The sequence below is a fragment of the Amphiura filiformis genome, chromosome 1 (assembly GCF_039555335.1).
Source record: "Amphiura filiformis chromosome 1, Afil_fr2py, whole genome shotgun sequence".
In the NCBI taxonomy this organism is placed as follows: domain Eukaryota; kingdom Metazoa; phylum Echinodermata; class Ophiuroidea; order Amphilepidida; family Amphiuridae; genus Amphiura; species Amphiura filiformis.
In genome coordinates this window covers 71,705,807-71,726,703 of record NC_092628.1, presented here as the reverse complement: position 1 = coordinate 71,726,703, position 20,897 = coordinate 71,705,807, and the positions used below count along the sequence as shown (strand labels likewise).

The window sequence follows — 20,897 nt, the reverse complement described above, 5'->3', positions numbered from 1 at the left end:
GATACAGTGTTATTTTATCATATCTGCAATTGTTTTAATCCATCTGATAGCCCTGTGTGAGCTTAACCTTTTGTGGTCATTGTGATACAGGTTAGAAAAAAAAACTAAATCACATAAGCAGAAACAAAATGAAAAAACAATAATATAAACACAAGAACCATACATTTCATAAAAGAAACATATTTAAAGGTTATAACAAGGTCATAAAGGCAACATAAATCTTTGTATCATGAATCAGATCTTGTTGATTGCAATCTCTTCCATTTCAGTTGATTTATCAAGACTTCGCAAGGAGATGGAAGTCGAGTTGTCAAAGAAGGACAGAGACATAGAAGGGGTACAACAGAAGATGTCCCAAGCTGAGAGAGACTCACAGTTGGCTCTCAAACAAAGAGAACAGGCTCATGAAGAAGACTTGGACAGATTGCAAAGAGAGAAGGTAAATAGTCAGTCAATGAAGGAATCACTCTGTTAACAAACCAAACAGGTATACAACGCACATTATGTATCAAGTAAAATGAGGTGTTATGAATGTTTTCCATTGAGTGTCGCCCAAAGGTATGAGATGCCTTGGGTAGCTGACATTTTCTAACAATAGTGGAATAAATTTAAAGCGCTTTGATACACATGAAAGGCTTGGTATAAATGCCAACATTTTATTTTATTAACACAATAAATATTTAACACTGCCACTCTGCTTCAAATAATGTAGCAGATGGAGCATAGATTGTGTGAAATTTGTGATAAATCCAACATATATTTGTTATTTTACTACAGGATTCACAGCGTATTGAGATGGAATCCAACAAGGAAGAATTACTTGCAAAGATGTCTAGAGAACATGATGAAATGGTGGCCAAATATGAGCAAGAAAAAGCAGAAATGGCTGAGGAACTTGCTGTCCTGCAGAGGGATAGGGATGAGAGTCTACTATTGGCTGAAAATGATAAACAACAGGTGGGTATAGACTGACCAAGGGATTGCAAATTTGGTCTCTTCTCTCCCCCCCCCAAAAAAAAATTACACACTTTCCCTGTGGCTCATCTGGTAAAGGCGGGGCAGATGACCCATGATAAAAGACCTTGTTACAGTTGGTTCCAATCAGCCCAATTGTTGGCTGCACTTGCCTGTCATATGAAAATGCCCCGACCAGCTATCTATGGTGACCCCTTCACCATGTCACTTGTACCTGGCCAGAGTTTTGTCAATGTTATCTCATAGATATCAGCTGTTAATGCCTAGATATGCTTGACATAAAAGAAATTATATCCCAATAATTGGTTATATGTGACATGATCAAGAGGAATGAGTCACATGTCGACCCTGGTCAAAAATGAGTTTTGCATATGTTTCTAAAGAGCACATTTAGAGCTTTCAGAAACTAAAAATCCCACGTTCATACGACTTTTCATTTCAAAGTTACATCAATTTATCATTCGATGAAAACAATATAAAACAAAAGAATTTTAAGACTTTCTTTGCCAATATCTCAAAATCAATATTAGCGACATCCGACTCATTCCCCTTGATCGTGTCACATATACGATAGTCATAACACAAAAGTAATAATAATAAATAGTGATAATAATAATAAATATGAAGGAAATCTCTATATCTGTAATTTAAAATCAATTCTATCCCAATTTCTGCAACTGCAATCATGTACTTTGTCACATTCTTCAGTCAAGGTTTTATTTTTGAATTACAGAACAAATATGATCAAATATTAGGAAAATATCATTTTTAATAATATTATTCCTGTCATTTAAGAATTGCCTGCTTCTTTCCACAGTCCCTCCACTTAGCCCAACAAGAGAAGAACACAGTTGCAGAGAAACTAAGCAGTGCACAGCGAGAGCTAGCCAATGCCTCTATGGAGATGGATAGAATTAAACGTGATGCATTCACTAAAGGTGAACAGGACAAGTCCAATCTCAATGCGTTACAGACTGAAATCAAGGATCTAAGAGCACACTTTGAAGACGCAACGTAAGTCTTTATCATTATTATACTACTTTTCATCTTGGAGAGTCAATGTCATGGTGCAGCTATTTCGTGCACACATCTATGCGACATATTTAAACGCGTGTATGTACTCCAGCGCTTTGAGTGAATGCTTACGATTTGAAGCCATGCCCAATGAAATGTGCATTGTGCATTAACATGACTGACTCGCCAAGGTGAAAAGTAGTATATTTATTATCTCATCCATGCAAGCCAAGCTGTCAAAATCACAAGATCAAACGTGGTCTCAGCCACCAGAGATCATTCCTTCCATCATTCCTTCCATCATTCCTTCCATCATTCCTTCCATGGAATGCTCTACCTGGTCCAGTTACCTCCAACCAGAATCGGCTGAGCTTCAAGCGGGAGGTTAACAACTATCTTGGTGCCAACCCATCTGCGCTACCACAGTGATAGCAGCTGTTAATGCGTTTCTTAGTTCAGACATAAAAAGTCATTTGAAACCTGCAAGCCTTTGAATAAAAACCTTTGCAACAATGGGTGTAATTTTGATTTAGTTGGGAAGCGATTGCCGAATAGGGTGCAACTCTACTAGTCTTATTACAAGACTGCCCTACCCCAACCCTAAACCCTAACCCTAAACTCCGTAAACGAGGACTGGACTCAAGTCTAGCAAGTTGCACCCTATTCGGTAATTGTACCTTAGTTGGTTTCGAAGAAAAAGACGAAGCAACCTAAGATTGATTGTAAGTTCTGTATTCAGACATAAGTAATCAACATAATTTTTTCTGTCCCCAGTGATACCCATGAGAAACAGATGCGTGAGCTGAATAACCAGTTAAAGGAAACACAGAAAGCTAAAGAAGCCACCTTGAGAGAGGTCAACGAACTTAAGACACAACTCAAGATGGTAGAAGAGAGCCGAGACAGTGTAAGACGTGATCTGATTGAGGCACATCGCAAGATCAGAGAGGGTGAGTGCAGTTATGGGATGATCTGAGTTATAATAGTATAGTGGAAGTCAACAGCTAAATATGAGTAATTGAGTCGGTGCAGTGAATAATTCTTGGAGGCTGAGCTATAGAAAATTAACCATCTTGTTATCGAGGTGTTTGACAAGGGCAATGATGGGTGAGTGGAGTAAGTTGCCACTCTTCTCTGACCCGTATTATTTGTTAGTGTCAATATTTTATTGTGGGGTCTCCTCTACCTATTTGCAGCACAGCAAGTGCCACCATTCTTCTAGAGTTCCCCAGTGATAATGATTTACTTTCTGCATAGATTTTTAAAACACCAATATCCATGATGCAGTTTAGTTGAAACTTGGGCTTTTGAGTTTAGAGTGTTGATGAGATTAATGAGCATGATTTCATGAAACTGTTGTTTTTATTAGTATGTAGTTGTAACATAATAATTTTTGTGACATTTTGTGTTTAGGTGATGAAGCAAGAGAAGTGATGCGCAAGGAAAACCAAGAGCTGAAGAGGCAATGGAACGATGAGATCCTTGAGAAAGATGCTGTGAATAAAACCAATGAAGAACTAAGAGACAAAGTCAAGAGAGTGGAAGGAGACAAAATGCTGCTTAATCGCTCAGTGGATGAAAGGACCCAAAGAGTGTCTGGTAAGGATATCTGACTTAGAAATATTTATCTTATATATATATATTACACTTTTACATAGCGCAATTTCATCAAGATCACAGCACTGCTATTTATATATATGAATATCAGACAGTGCACATCATGTCGGTACTTGGATTGTAATTGTGAACTAAAGCCTGTAAACATACTCATTTTGTGATGTTCCTTGTAAAATTGTATAAAAGTCATCTATAAAACTTTCCAATTGTGATAAGCAATGACATGTTGTCTCCCAATTAATTTAATTATATTGACTTTCACTTTGCTTTGGCTCTTAAAGGTTGAAGTAGCAACCTTAGCATTTTTAGGTTGCAGAATCATAAGGTATATTGCTGATAGCGTGTGATAGGCAAAAATGATGCATGCTGGGAATGAAAAGGGATCAAATTCAGTGCCTCTGGTGATGAATTTGATAGCTTTTGAGCCCTTTTCATTCACAGCATGCATCATGTTTGCCTAACAATTGCTGTCAGCAATACAACTTAATATCAAGAGCTAAATCAAGGTTTATGTTGTAAATTTAGAGGTGGTTCCATGTTATATTTGTGAAGTGTGACAAATTTAACACTTTTTGTGTGTGTTTTAATTTCCCCAGTTCTTGAAGAATCAAGTACCAATATCCAAAAGGAAGCAAGTGAGCTCAGGTCTAGCCTGAGAGAAGTAGAAAAGTCCAGACTAGAAGCTAGAAGAGAGCTGCAAGAACTCAGAAGACAGGTGAAGACTTTGGAGTCTGATAAAGCAAAGAACCAGAAAGATATAGATGATCTGCAGATGAGGATATCCAGGGGAGATGAGAGAGATGAAGATAGTAGACAGGAGATCTATTCACTGAAACAAAAGGTATGATTGTTATAGTGTAACTCATATGGAATGCCCAACAATGTGCATTCAACCTTGTCTGACTGCACATGAGCTCACTTACTTTTCAGTTCTCTTGTCTCCTTTGTGTGATGTCAGCCTGACCAAGAAAATAGTTATAAGAGTTTTGAGGAGTCAATTTGATTGTGGTGTGAAAGTAAAGAATGTGTCAAAAAAGCCTTCATTGATATTATACATATTTGCTGTTTTGTAGATTATTTATGGTTTAACATCATACTTGTTTCTCTCAGGTGGTAGAGACAGAATCCGGTCGTGAAAGCATTCGTAAGGAGGCCCAGAATCTGCAGAGAAGGTACACCGAACTGGAAGAGGAGTTACGCCTCAAGGAGAAGGATTTCCAGATGGCGCTTGAGGAGGCCCGTAGTACAGAGCGTAAAATTGTTGAGAAGTTATGTGAGCACAGAGGTTTGTCTGGAAAACCTGAATTCAGAGCTGGGAGATATGAAGCTGAAGTTGAGTGCTGCTGAAGGAAGGATTAATGGGTTAGAGGCACAACTTGCTCAAGTAGAAGGTATGGAAACACTTCATTAGGGCTGTTCCGTTTGAAATCCTTACTACCCCCTGTGGAAGATTTTGGAAAGGCAGCTCCATTTGAATTTCATACACTTTTTGAGAAAGATTCAACCTGAATCTTACACAGAAGGAGGATGAGTTTGAAATGGAATTGGATAAATTCATACTCCCACTGTTGAAGATATTTCCAAAATCTTCCACAGGGGTAGTGTGGAATTATAAATGGAATATTTCTTTGGCATTTCCTTTCATCATGTAAAAGAACAGTTTGTGCTTGTGCATAGCTCACTTTCAATCAATATTTTAGTTAGCCAATCAAAAACAATTACTGAATGCAAAATGGAAAAAATTGAGTACAAATTTCAGCTGTGTAAAATTGTACTGGAAGTATTTTCACAACTGGGTTTGTAAGGTTTTTAAACAAGCTGGTGATTTAGAGTGGTTTAAATTAATATTGAATACATTTCATTTTGTCATTTCTCACAGGTGCTAAGCGTGAAGTTGAATTCAAACTTGGCAGTCTTCACTCAACCCTGAGGCGTACTCTAGGTGTTGGCACAGGAGCCAGGGCACCTAGTCCAGCAATGAGAGGTCGTAGTCCAAGCCCAGGCAGAAGACGTGGTCGTTCTCCTGGAAAAGGTATGTGCAAGTCCATTGTGTATTCAAATGTCGCTAAGTTACAGATGTAGTAAAGGAAGATTGTAAAAAATTGATTTTCCCTACGCCATGGATGTTTTTCACATATTAGCATGTGAGCAGAATTCAATTCCCATGGATACAGATAAACTTAAATTTTATCAGCAGGCTCAAATTATTTCTGATCCGTGTCGTATTTTGCAGACCTAACAATATTTTATATAGTTTACATGGTGAGATGTATAAAAGACCACTAATTTCATCATTTTGGGAAGCAAATTATATGTTGGAATTGTTAGATATTAAACAAATTATGTTTGGTTTGATTTTCCATAGAAAATTGTAAAATTCTATACATTTGGAAGTGACGTCAATGATTTTCTTGGTTGCACCGCAAACATACTGACAAACTGCCCTTGTGTGTGTGCGCTCTTCATGATTAACTTCACATGCACAATTTGATACTGCAACCAGTGAAATACACATGTATGTCACTACCAAACTTAAGGTGAACCAAATTCTAGACAAACCATTTTAAGGGTTACTTTGGAAATCTTTAAATATCACACTGTTTGCAAATTTCACACAAAATTACACATCACTTCATATATTTCTAGGTTATGACAATACCTACACAACTACTACAGATGGTCGAGGTAGTCCAATACCAATGACGGGATCCCCAGAGAGACCAGAGAGGTCACTCAGTCCTATACGCAACATGTCAGCTGAAGGATTGGAACAACTAGTGGCTGATATTGATCCAGAGACAGTCAGAATATCATTAAGAGATTTTGCACAAAGGCTTAAGGAAACTGAAAAACAAAGAGTAAGTACTGATTTCTATATTGTAATAGATTTTAGCTCTAATGCACCTGATGACAATCTGAGAAAAATACCAGGATTTGAACCTTGGACCTAGGTATAGTCCACTTGGGTACTGCTAATGATAAGTGAATACGATATGTAGTGTTTGACAGAATGAACATTACAGGATTTGTGTAATATAAAGTTTCCCCTCTCATCCATATCTGGCCGATATCATCTCTTAACCTCTACCTGTGTGTTATGTGTGGAGTCTTTTAAACACTGACACTATAATTTAGCACTCTACATTAACTTAAGTTTATAATTGAATACATTAATATAAAACCCACCCAAATCCATACTTTAGCCAAATTGAGTTCATGAGTTCATTGTTGCTTATACACAGGCCTATCACATGTATAAAAATTTGTTTTCTCAAAATCACTTTCCATGGACTTTGGTGGGTTTTGTATTCAGGTATTCAATTATGAAAGTGTTGCGTTCCAAATATTAGGATTTGTTATTCATATTTCATATAATGATGTACATTGTTTCTGCAGGATGATGCATACATTAAAGTAAAGAGCTTAACTCATGAAATTAACGAAATGGAAGAAGATAGAAATCGCATTGAACAGCGCCTCCAACATCTTCAGAAATCCCTGGGAGAGATGGAGGAAGGCAAACGTGGTGCCGATGGTCGACTCAGCAGTGCTCAAACCGCCCTTATGTTACAAGAAGAGACAATTCGTAGACATGAGAGAGACAGAAAGGGATCAAACGACAAGATTCAAGCTCTTGAGCGATCATTGCAAGCCTTGGACTCAGAAAAGCGTAGTCTGCAAGATCGCATCAGTAAGATGCAGCAGAACGAGCAGCGAATGGAAGGCGATAAGAGGCAGTTACGAGAAGCCTTGGAGGCAGCTGAAAACCATTCTACACAGCTAGAGTTGAAGAGAAGATCAGTTGAAGGGGAACTCCAGCGATTGCAATTATCTATGAATGACAAGGTTACTGAAACACAAGTAAGTAACGAACAACTTATATGATTTGACTTGGAATACATTTAGGATGATATGTTATTTTGAAAGGAAAAAATAAAACAAATTAATGAACCAGTAACTTCTTGATATCAAGTAAGCCAGTCTATTTTATTTGTAAATATTGTTCAAGTACGAATCAAGAGTAGATAGCATTTTTGTAAAAAGTTGTGTGGCCGATTTAGCTTGAAGAATGTTTGCCAAATGTTGCTGAATTTAGTAGTTTAGATCAGTGTTGCCAGTGTTCAGAAAATTTCCTGATTTCAGGAAATTTTACTTGATGCTTCTGTAAATTACATTTTTCAGGAAATTCTTTTGCCATTTCAGGATTTTTTAAACCACTGACCGGCATCTCTGCTAGATATACATAGGGAAGTTATGAAAAAGTGCTAGCATTTCCAAATGCTAAAGAAGTAGTTCTAAAACCATGCTAAATGGTATTTGAGAATATACAGAAACTGTCAAAAATGTACAATTGTTTGATCATGAGACTGGATTTTTCTGATTATGAGACTAGATTCTTATCACTAAATTATTCCCATCACTAATCACATATTTCAGGTTTCTCAGGAGCGTATTGAGACTCTGATGAGGCAGATCCAAGAGCTAGAAAGCAAGAGTACATCTCTGCAACTCACAGTAGATAGACTGACCAACACTCTGGCTAGGAGTACAGAAGATGAAAACCAACTCAAAGACAAGGTAAGTACATCTCTGCAACTCACAGTAGATAGACTGACCAACACTCTGGCTAGGAGTACAGAAGATGAAAACCAACTCAAAGACAAGGTAAGTTGACTACTAAGTAACTAACTTAAAGGACTTGTATAACTCCATTATTGTAGGATCATCATGCTTTACAAAAAGTAAAACAATAAATGTACAGACAATAAACTCGAATCAAAATTGGATAAAAAACAGTAGCAGAAAATGAGATTTATGTACTATTTTGCAAGGATTTGGCTCCTGTTTTGGTTTAACTTTTCTGTGTATTGTAAACTAGTTAACTATCTTTTTTAAGTGTTGCATTGGGGTTCATCTTTTGTTTTCATCATCACCTTATGTAATCTTTCAGGTTATGTCACAAACATGTCACAGATGGTTACCAATTAATTTAATGTGCAAGACAAGTGTCTGAATACTGATCATCCGTTATTCATTGATGATGGAATGTAGTACATAGGCTACATTATGAAGCAGTGATCGCTATAACATTGATACATACTACAAAGTAACTTTGGTTGATTCCACCCTGTATAGCTCTTATTGAATGGGACAAAGAGGATGTTGCATTTATGTCCTAATACTTGTGTGTCTTAGTTAGTGAATGATATGTTCATCTATGGCATGCAATGTATTAAATGTATCCTCTATTTCATTATATCCGCAGCTTCAACACTTATCACTGACCCTTAATGACAGTACAGTAGAATCTACAGAGTTACAAGATAAGCTTCATCAGGTGCAGCAATCATTAGCTAGTAGTGAACATGATAGAAGGGTGCTTCAAGAAAGACTGGACACAGCAAGGTAAGAACACTTAATAGAATATACAGATACTTTACTGAATACGCTTTTGCTGAATTCGAGCTGGCAACTAACTAGTAAAGGAATTTTAGTACTGTTTTTACTGAAATCCAGAAGTACAGAATTCTGAAAATACTAAAGAATAATGTCGTTATAAATTGTGGTACTAGAAAATTTGGACATGCTAATGTTGTATGGAAGCCATTGATTTAAAGCTTGGTCAAGAATTAACATTATCCTTCCTCTGCCAAATTGAGGGAAAGAATACAATTTTAATTCTTCAAGTACTAAGTAACTCATGATCACCACGATTTGAAGTCTTCAGAATTGTTTCAGAAGGTTGACATTTCCAAAATGGTGAAATGTGTAAACTGAATGGGAAATTTCCCATTCTTGGAATTTTAGATAATAATATTACTAAATTTGTGATGATTTAAAAATGATAACCAATTGGTATATGAGGCAGATGCAGCTCATTAATGATGTGTTCAATTTTGTTTTTTACAGACATTCAGCATCAGAAGCTAAGAAACAGAACCATCAATTGATGGAAAGAGTACAGCAATATCAGAATGAACTGTCAGATAATGAATTAAGAAGGATGGAATTAGAAGGACAGATTCGCAACTCACAGGGGGTAAGTTGTTAACAAAATGTTGGTTAGAGTGTTGCAGACTTCCATGATTGTGTTATATTTTAGTGCGCTAGTGTTAAGGTTTCCTGACAAATTTGTGTCAAAGATATTTGTGTAACTTGTAGCACTGGCAACATATCTTTATTTTTTTTGAATTTCTGATGATTGGAGAATTATACTTTGGGCCAAATTCAAAATCTTTCAAGTAGTCTTTGTTAACTGTTCATATGGTACTCATTGTTTCTGCTGCCAGATTAAATCTGTCTAATTACATCTTGACCTTTCAGACCTGTTGCATAAAACAATGAATATAGCTAACAGATCGACATTTATTGACCCCAAAGCTCAAAATTCTTGATGATTGAGACATTTTCTTGATGTAAATTATGTCCAGTAGAAGAGTAAGACTTGATTAAGCCCAGGGAGTGTTTGGTGATGTATTTTGACTAATCTGTTTGTTGATATTCAGATGTTGAAGCAACGCCAAGAAGCCGATGAATCAACCATGTCACAGGTGCAACAGCTACAAGGTGAAAAGCGCACTCTACAGGAACATGTAGCCACGTTACAACGGGCGTATGCAAATGTAGAAGCAGAGAAGAGGGAGATTGAACGCAGTGCTGGTCGCTTAGAAAAGGATAAGACTGCTCTTAAGAAAACTTTGGATAAGGTATGTTGATTAAACAAATAAAGTAAGGGTAGAGTGGAAGTAGGGTTCAGTGTGAGAAGCCAGCTTTACAGAATGATATAGTCCTTGTCTTGGAAAATGGTGTATTTATACGGTACCTGAACAAAGACGCAGGTACAAGCAAAACCATTTGGCAAACATAAAAGTACACATAATATTAAGGCCAAATTCATCATGATAAAAAAGTTTTATGTTTGACTTGCATATATTGATGTTTGGTAACATAACTTGTTAGGAGATGAATTGATGACATTTTAGGTGATGTTTCTCTCACACCAGATTGGTGTGCTCGAAATATTAAATATGGCAACTATTCTTTGCCATGATTTTCATTATGCTTTTACCACAATCACAACCACCATTAGTATACCAACTGTTGGTTAAACTGTGGTTTGGGGTCTAGATATGGGTTTTATGATTAGGATAGGATAAGGAAAGAATTAAGTACGGTATTTGCTTTTTAAAGACAAAAAGTTTGGTATTCATAAGGAACTCGTAACTCATCTTATACCCCCAGGTTGAGCGGGAGAAGATTCGCAGTGATGAGACAGCCATGAGGGTCTCCTCAGAGAAAGGATCTCTGGATAAAACATTGGGTAGTTTTGAACAAGAAAATAGTGACTTACAACGACAGATACAGGCATTACAGGCAACACTGGCTGAGACAGAACAGCAACATGCACAGAGGTGAGTGATTGGTACATTCTAAATGATTTAAATTACTTACAAAGCATAATCACTTCCCTCTTCATTTATGAGTCGGATTGATATTGATGGGATTGCATTGGGCTATACCAGTTGAAATCCGTACTCCCCTTATAGAAAACCCAACCTTAATCTTTCTCACTGGTGACGTGAAAATTAAATGGGGTTACCTGAAAGAACGGTAACTCTGTTTGAAATCTACATCCCATGTGTGGGAGATTAAGGATATTGTCTTCAACAGGTGTATGGATTTCAACTGAAATAACATATTTTCACATAATGCAAGAAGGATCTAAGTGCTTTATAATTGCTATGCACATCCAAATTGTGTGCATTTAATAGACGATTTATCATTTTGTGATCAGGAAGTAGTCTTTCATCATATCAGTGGAGGCATGTTTAACTGCCTTAAAAGATTAACAAACTGCCAATCTGACAGAAATGATAAGCTAAAGATTTCCGTTCTTGATTAATTGAACTAACTTTTTTATCTCAATATCTCAGGTTAATTGAGTTGACTACCAGACATCGTCAAGAAACAGAGATGGAAACGGAGAGACTTCGTACAGCACAGTTACAAGCTGAGAGGACCTTGGAAGCCAGAGAAAGAGCACACAGGCAAAGGGTCAAAGGTCTGGAAGAACAGGTTAGTATAACAAATGAATGAATAATGCTGATATAGTTATTCTTGTTTTTGCCATGGTTCTGCCAACAAATTGATTGCAACCAAATATATCCCATGTTTATGCCATTTACAAATTGCATCCAGCATCTGCTGTAATTTCTAGCTTCAACTACAATTGTGTCATCCAATATCTGTAATTCTTAAACACTTGAGAATATGACACGATATCACACGGGTCAACACATGTGCATCAACGTGATACGCGCACTCACTATTTGAACCAATCGGAGGCGCATAGCAACAACAGAGCTGATCGATTTTAAGCCCTAGGTAATTCCTTGCCAAATGCAGGATTTAATTTGATTAAAATTTGTAATACTTGGATTGGTATGGTTTGAATTCAATCATAAATGTGCCTTCGCTGAAATGAAACTAGATTTCAGTTACAGCTAAAAATAACAATAGTTATCATTAAGACATGACAAGACATGCTCTTATTGTTATATTGTGTTGCACATCACTAATAGGTACTCCCATTTGTGACTTGTGAGAAAAGCAGATGAGGTTACTTTAATAGAGACTTATAAATGGTATGAAACAAACATACTCAAACCAATATTTCATGTGTTTCTTTTCAAAGACTTCAACACTGAAAGATCAGCTCCACAAAGAAATGCGCAAACGACAACAGTACATCACCCGCAGCTCAAAAACCAATGATGAAATTCAGGACCTTCGTAATCTTCTAAGTAAGTACAGCATTACAGAACTACAATCTCAGCTATGTTAAAATTCTTGGAATTTATTACTTGTTTTGTGGCCCTTTTTGGCTATCTGTTAGTTTTGGAAGTATACCATTCATTATTACTAAATTTTTTAAGTTTGAAAAAAAAGATATAAACAAAGATAAATATAGAATGTATATATAGCAGAGGAAAATACATTCCATTTACTTAGGAATAAGAGTTCCAGAGAATTGTATGTGATATTATGAATATGAACTGCAGCTTGATAATTTGAAGTATTGAAAATTTCCAGGTTGATGACTGTGGTAAAGATATGACTAATGTTTTCCTTACTCCAATTCACACCTGTTTTGTAGGCGATTCTCTGCACAATGTGTCACGTGACCCAACGCTAGACCCAATTCTTTTAGAGCATGAGACACGTAAACTAGACGAATCCATGGGATACATCGACGCATCGCCCCCTACCAGTCTATCAGCAAAGCACAGGACACGTAGCACTAGTCCCACAAGACTTAGCGCTCTACAGGCTACCTCCACACCTGCTCATGGTAAGATAACACTCAATAATACACAATGTTACTATAGTGGAAATTTTAATTGCATAAACACAGCCTGACATAGCGTGACAATTTTTTGTGTACACTACGTGATGTACGCCAGTGTGTGTGACTGTGCTTGCGCAATGCGGAAGTGAATCCAACCATGCCAACGCACTCGTGATTGGTTGCTACTGTATCCAAGGTTGTGTGTTCGTGTTGTAGTTTGAAATACGCAAAATACAATGGCGGTTGGATCGAATAAAGCTGTTGAAAACTATTCATTCAATTGAAATTTCCACTATAGCTATCATAGGGATTTGTATTGAATCTGAGAGCATAAATGCTTTAAATGCTACAATCCACTGCAGATAAGCTACAACCCACTCTCGGTAAAACTACAATCCACCTCAGAAAAGCTACAACCCACCCTCAGAAAAACTACAGTCCACCTCAGAAAAGCTACAGTCCACCTCAGAAAAGCTACAACCCACCCTCAGAAAAACTACAGTCCACCTCAGAAAAGCTACAACCCACCCTCAGAAAAACTACAGTCCACCTCAGAAAAGCTACAACCCACCCTCAGAAAAACTACAGTCCACCTCAGAAAAGCTACAACCCACCCTCAGAAAAACTACAGTTCACCTCAGAAAAGCTCTCAGAAAAACTAGTCCACCTCAGAAAAGCTATAACCCACTCTCAGAAAAAGTACAGTCCATCTCAACACTTTTAACATGATACGATAAGGATTGCAGCCAGATTGGGTGGGACAATGTACTTCTACATGACAAAATGTATGGAAATATTTTGGATAGAACTGGAATAAAACAGTGAAACATGGCTGTCATTGGGAATCAGTTAGAAATTTGAGCAAAATTATCAATAAATTAATGCATGTTGGCCTTCTTGAGTAATATTTAGTTTGTGTAGTTTCCTCTTTCAAATAAAAAAGGTTTAAAAGTTATAAATATCTGTTTAAGCAATAAGGTGTTCGAAAGTTTGTATTTTCACCAGTATGGCTACTACTGTTGGAAAATACAAGTGAAGCTGTAATTATAAAGCTTATTATTACCTTTTTTATTTGTATTTATTTGATTTGAAGAATAAGGCTTTTAATGGCTCTATGTAGGAAAATTTCTATTAGCTGCATCCATTTTAGAGATGTGGCATCTATGTAGATATCTTTAGTTAGTAGTGTGTAGTGTTTTGTGTACAGCACCAAATTATATTTGTTCCTCACTTTTTCATTGGCAGATTTCAAAAGATCTCCAAGACCTCATTCGCGGTCATCTACTTTAGGCATCAGTCCAGTCTCAGCACGTTCTATACGAAAGTGAGACCAAGCTCGCCTCTCAAACCCCGTGATTGGACATGACGTTGGAGGAGACCATTGTACATAGATGTGTGGTACCGTCCCAGTATTTTGTTAAGTTGACTTTTGTACTGTTGTATTTAATTACTATGTTGTTGCTATTTTGTGAATGTCAAAAACAAATGAATTGGTCAGTCGGTCATCAGTAAGCCAGTCTTTGCGTGGGTCAGTATTCACTCATAAACTCAAATTTCAAGAATAGTCAGTAGTGTATATGATAATTTCAAACTTTCTGATATGTAGATCTTCCAGTTCTGTGTAGTATGCAAAAACAATCAAGTCGAGGGCTCAGAGCAACACAGACTCATCTCCACTGTGGTCATTTTGTGAAAAATTACATTTAAAGTATTCTAGCTTCAGGCCTTTGACTGGTCTGTGACTTTATTGAGGTTGGAAATATTATCTTTATTGTCTTACAATATTATCTTACAATAACAATAATTATTGTCTTACAATATTATCTTTACAATGTCTTTATTGTCATTGGAAAACCCAAAATGTTGGTACCAAAATTTTTCTGCCAGAATGGAGATGAGGCGGTGTTGCACTGAGCCCTCAAAGTATATAATTGCTGAGATGACAATGTGTAGTGTGCTTCTAAATCAGTGCATTATTTTGTATAAACTATGGAATACTATCACCATTATCGTCTATAAAATGCATTCCATGGTTAGTGGAACTATATTTAGGTCTTATAGAATGTGAAGTAAATTTCATAATTGCTCAGAGTTATGTGCTGTGTGTCGAGTATGTACGAGTGTGAATGCAAAAGTGATAAGCATCACACTGATTGACAATCATAAACCATTGGTCATGGAGTGTGTAGAAGGGATGGAGACTTCGCCTGTTCTATGCACTCGATAATAACCAATCTTGGAACTTTGAACAATTAAGAAAGTTACTTCAATGGTTCATGTGTGCTAGCATTTTTCTTTATGGTAAATATTTTGAATCATGCAAATCTTGATATGTAATATTAGCCCAAATTGACATTTTCTTGCAAAGAAATGGGGCATTATTCCCTGTTATATAAAAATGTAATAGGTTACTTCACTGCAAAATAAAAACAAGTTGCCAACCATATAAAGACCTTTTTGTATCGCAAAATAGATGGACAGAGATGGTTGAATTTTAGATTTTTTTTAGAAAAAAAAAGTACATCATAATGCTCTTACCAAGTGTGCCAATAGTTGTTACATGTAGTTGATAATGTAAGTCATTTGTAGAAACTGCTATTATGCCTTCAGTTTGGTCCAAAGTACATCATGTTATGAATTAAAGTTGTAGTTTGACACTTAGTTCATAGAACCAATGATAAAATAGGTATACTTTAGATTATATTAGTTTTTTTAACAGGAAGTGCTACCCTCTACAAATAATGCAAGCAAGTAGAATTGTCAAAAATAATGAGATCAAAGTTTTAATGATACCTTCTTCATGAAGATTTTTAGCCAAAAGAGATGTATAAAATGTTTGTTAATATTTTCCAATTTATTGATTCAAACCTTTATCTGTAATATTTCTATAATTATGTACAGTTGCCAGGCTTTCAAGAGAGATATATTTTTCAATTAGCAATTTACCTTCCCTTCCCTCGTTAGCTATGCATGTTTATTGATTACATTTTAATTATTATTGATATACCTTATTTTGATTGATGTATATGTATACATTGGATTTTACTGAAGAGGTATAAAGTAAAGATAAGCATTATACTCCATTCAACCTGAACTAAGAAATTAATCATGCAGAAAATATACCAAACTGCAAACAGGTTTATACAAGAAGTTGTAGCCGTTTATATATGTGATCATTTGAGAGATGAAAGGGCCTATTATTACATAGAATTATTTCTTAAACTTGTTTGGAATATAGCGGATGTGGTTCTGAAATTATGTACACAAAGTGACACACTTGAATCTGTACTGGACTCACATGAGTTTTAGGCTGTGGAGCTTTCCCCCGGTTAAAATGATACGTGGCAAGGTAAGGTGGAGGCATTGCGGCTGACGCTTTGCGTCAAGAACAGTGCAAGCCGAGTGTCATTTGACTTATAAAGAACATGTGGAGTACTAATTTGCCAGAATTCTTTCAGATATTTGGTTTACTTAACATGGTCAGTGTCAATAGTAAAGAGTCACTTTCCAAGTCCACACCAATTTGTGATCACTGGATAAGCAAACTAAAGATCACTTAATTTTTGATGAGTGTGGAATCTACATCGAAATATAATCACAGCCCTAATCTTATTATTTTTAATGTGTCTTACTACACCCACATTTGTCAAGGTCACTGTCATCTGTATACATACAAACCATGAGTGTGAATTTCATGCAAGGTTGTAAAACATGACCCAACACTTGGCTTGATCTGAAAAAGTATGAAACTGTGTTGCACTGTGTATATCAAAATGAGATACCCAGACTGAATTATGCTATGGTGTCAAATGGTGTGATTGTTTCTTTGCTTTGTAAATTTGTGTTGTGATTGTAGCAGCTAAGAGATACTTAATACATTCCATTTGGTTAGCTATGTGAAGACATGTATGCGTGTTGTCTTGTAGGCATCTATGTGTCTTTATATAGGGCAATAACATCAACTTTGAAATTAGCTAGTGTAATTTGTATTGTGTGCTTGTTGTGTGTAGAAATTCAGTGTAAAATTATTATGCTATCATTATGATGATTTTAGGGTATGGTAAAGGTCAAACTACTTGTGTAATTTCAGAAGTATATAAACTGATGAAAATCTGGTAGTGACTTATGCTGCTTCAAATTACGATGTGTATCATTTGTAATTGACTGTAAGGCAGAAGGATAATGTAACTGATTGTTGAGTAATGATGTCATAATAATTTTGTTTGACTGTAAAAGTGGGGTATATGCCAAGTATTGGGGAGGGGGGTAAATTGTCTCGAAGGAAATTACAACAGAGAAAATTTGTTCAATTCTTTCCCCATTTCATGTTCAAGAGGTTTTTGCTTAATGAACAATATTGCATGTTTTGAGAAATGCATACTTGTGTTTTGTTGTGAGTTCTATGTTCAAATGACCATTAGGTACATTCCTTTACAACACAAAATTTACAAATTTGGTAATCCAATGTATGCAACTCTTGTGACATTTTAAAGATTTTTTCTGCAGTAAAATGCTATCATGATGTTTAGCTGTGACAAGTATCATAGTCTTATTGTTTCCCCTTATCAAGCAGGTTAAGACCTGAAGTGCTCAGAAAACAATGGGAACACTCCACTTTTACAGTAGGATTATTAAGTGTTGCTGTGATTGTAGCTTAATTTACGTAGGTTATAAATTAGTATACAATGAACTTTGAATTACTTTCAAGTTCTTGTGTGTTTTATTGTTTTTATTCTGGGCTCCAAGCAATATTCCTTTATGGATTGCCAATATGGTTTGATTGTGTAGATTGGTTTGTGATATTTCCAAACTTGAGTTTTGGAGATACAACTCTACGTTTAGCTATGTTTGTTGTAATTACCTATATAAATTTAAGACTTGAGTTAAGGCTAATAATATAGCTATGTGTGAATACATTCGTGCAAGCTTAATAGACTTGCGTTAAGGCTCAACACTGCATCACCTTGAGATTTCATGTGGTTCTATATGTTAATTGGCATGTAAATAAGCTTTTGTGCCTTAAAAATTAATATTTGGACAGCAAAATGTTATGATTATAATTAGTAATAAATCTTTTCTTCACACACTCCAGTAGAAACTTCTAGCTGTTCTTCCAAGTCAAGTATAATTGTGTGCTTTTGGGCAATAATGCTCTCTAACCATGCTTGTAATGCTCTTAGATGGAGTATAAATTTCAAATTTCTTACATATCAAGTAAAGTATTAGTGTTTTGAGATTTGTGCAAGAGTGACTGATCAAACTTTAATGTTATTCTATAGAATAATGTCCTTTCATTTTGTGGAGTAACAGAGAGTACTTGTATTATACCTGAGTATGTGCCAATGGTAGCTTGGTTTTATTTTAGTAATGTATATACAGATTGTGATATTCTTTCATAGACTTGCTAGTTGAAGGTGTGCTAATTATTATGAAGATGACCTATTAGTGTCAAATAGTTTTTTTATTGAATCTCATCACTTGAACACTGCTTAAAAGCAGGAGGTAGTGTTTAACAATTGTGGAATACAGTGTATTAAGAACATGCAGGGTCAAACTAAGGTGTCCATAAATTCAAACAATGTTGTGTTAAGGTTGACCATAGGTGATAAGCATGACTCTTCAGTGATATAGCATCACATTCACTTGCGAACCCTACAGTAATGCAACGTATGTGATGTGATCAAGCAAAATGCACTGGATGGAGGTCAACATTTTATTGCAATACCAACCAAAAGAAGTTTTGAACTATCTGAAAATCATTGTACCTAATATAAGGAATTTAAATTCTACTTAACTTTGACATGGGTAAACCTGCAAAGTGGACAATAATTTTAAGTAACAAATGTCTTGATGAGAATCATTTTATTTGATTATATCACAGTGGCTGTTTATTTCATGTGCAACAGGTTCTTTACCCTCAGCACACACAAGATGAAGTTTTCCTTTCACTGTAACCAAAAGATCTTTGCTTTTTACATTTCATAAAACATGTAGAAAAGTTATTGAGTCATGTTACATAGCGTGTTGTGTTTCATGTGTACTGACTATTGTTTTGTTTGCTGCTCTAATGTGACATGTTGCTAGTGTTGTGTTTTAATATGTTTTTCCCATAACAGTGTGACAAATTGATGTTGTGAGCATTTGTTTTCTTTCTTTCCAGTCACACAGACTTAAGCTTATATATTTTTGCTAAGTATTTTACTGTAAACTTTTGATGTATCTAAGTAAGCTTTAAAAATCTTAAGCTTGTTGGTAGGGGATGTTTCTCCCTAAACCAAGCCAACATTAGGGGTCTTGGATGAAAATGTGACCAAAAATGGCATATAAAGTGTAAATTTGTCAAATAGTTTACAAGTGTAGGTTTGCAATGTAATGTCATTCACTTTTGGTTAAAAGTTATGCAAAAATGCAGCAGTTCTTTGGAGTTGAAGCTTGCAAAAAAAAAATCAGCTAGACATCTTTTGGCATCTAGTAGTCTGTCCCTTGTAACCAAAATGCATTCAAACATTTGCCAAGAACTTGAAGAGTAAGATGAAGGGATCTGTAATTGATATAGAAATATACCAACTTTTTCAGTTTGAATATTTCATCACCTCAAATTGAGATTTGTTAGAGTAGAATCAATATAACTGATACTTGAGTTATTATTTGTTGACTAGTATTGAACCTTGGTCTTTCATTGCTCTATGTAGTGTGAGCTTATTTTAACCTCATGTATGGTGATATGTAGTCAAATGAGACACTAGTAAATTATGGCTTGACCAAATACTGACCTCAGTGAACCACTGCAGTATTTTGATTATCAAGATATAGAACAGTATCCTTAAAGTTTTGTTATGGACGTCTCTTTTTTGTCCAGATTGCCTTTACCCTTATTCCGATTTTGGGACCAGAAATTCTGTAACCATCTGATATTTTCTTCAAACAAGTGTTTCAAACTGTAATAGCCAATTTGTTGAAAATTCCCATAAAAATCAGCAGAGTAATATTTGTGACAGCTTAGTTAATGATAACAGCATTTGCTACTTAAAAAAGTGTTTGGATCGCTAAATTGCTAACATTTTCTCATAATGATAAACCCTAGATAAGTAAAACAAATCCCATATCAATTGATTCTTTTAGTACAAATCATACAGAGATGGTTTATATTGTTTTGGTTTTCATTAGGAAGTTGTAATCACAAGGACATTGGACTCTTTCCCTTGTCAAGGCATGACAAATAAATTTACACATTCTTTTATTTATTTAAAAGAATACGACCTTGCATCACAATTAACGAAAGAAAAAAGTAACAGGGTTGTATGTATCTGTTCATTACAAATTAGGAATCATACATTTTTATAAAAATGTTTGATTTCTTGTTCATGAAGTGAACAGTTACATATTTCATATATTTGACATGTATCACAGTAATGTATTTATTTGATTTGGCCATGTACTTGGTTTCTTTATTATCTTGTGTGATTTTAAAACTGAAAGTTTGGAAAGTGTAAAAACTTCTTGTGTTGAATCTTTGTAGTGTTTAATGCTGCTCTCTTTCATTTTCTGAGCCTGATGTAGAATGTATGTGAATTTTTAAAATATATTAATTTCAATGGATTATGCTGTGAAATTTTGACAATAAAATGAGAAATTGTGTGAAAAAGCGTGTGATACCTTGTATTCCCCAGGCATGAGAATTTCCAGTCAAAACTCTGGAACCAGTCTTTTTTGATGTCAAAATTCCTGCAGTTTTATTTATTTTCAGCCCATTTTCAGGTGTTTTTGTCCAATTTTATGCGCTTTTCCAGCTTTTTTCATAAATGCGTAGCACAGTGTCAACAGCCAGTGTTATAAATATAAACTTAATACTCCGTTGGTGAGCGACGGGCGATTGGTATTTCACCGAACGCAAGAAAAGGAGCCTACCGTATCTAATTGGCTAGAATCGATCGCTTTGTCG

General features: G+C 35.6%; 1 protein-coding gene across 1 annotated transcript in view; it reads left to right on the top strand.

Moving 5' to 3' along the window:
- The window catches only part of LOC140152652 (uncharacterized), a 57,158-nt gene extending 40,806 nt beyond the window's left edge, over window positions 1-16,352 (top strand). Inside the window, 20 exon segments of the mRNA XM_072175093.1 lie at window positions 270-439; window positions 778-957; window positions 1,793-1,989; window positions 2,764-2,939; window positions 3,403-3,588; window positions 4,203-4,447; window positions 4,717-4,878; window positions 4,880-4,997; window positions 5,486-5,638; window positions 6,253-6,464; window positions 7,003-7,467; window positions 8,044-8,271; window positions 8,873-9,012; window positions 9,517-9,646; window positions 10,113-10,313; window positions 10,849-11,018; window positions 11,541-11,682; window positions 12,302-12,410; window positions 12,764-12,958; window positions 14,201-16,352. Of these exon segments, the coding sequence (XP_072031194.1) occupies window positions 270-439; window positions 778-957; window positions 1,793-1,989; window positions 2,764-2,939; window positions 3,403-3,588; window positions 4,203-4,447; window positions 4,717-4,878; window positions 4,880-4,997; window positions 5,486-5,638; window positions 6,253-6,464; window positions 7,003-7,467; window positions 8,044-8,271; window positions 8,873-9,012; window positions 9,517-9,646; window positions 10,113-10,313; window positions 10,849-11,018; window positions 11,541-11,682; window positions 12,302-12,410; window positions 12,764-12,958; window positions 14,201-14,283 (3,662 nt within the window). The 3' untranslated portion in view covers window positions 14,284-16,352.
- The last annotated feature ends 4,545 nt before the right edge of the window (window positions 16,353-20,897 follow it).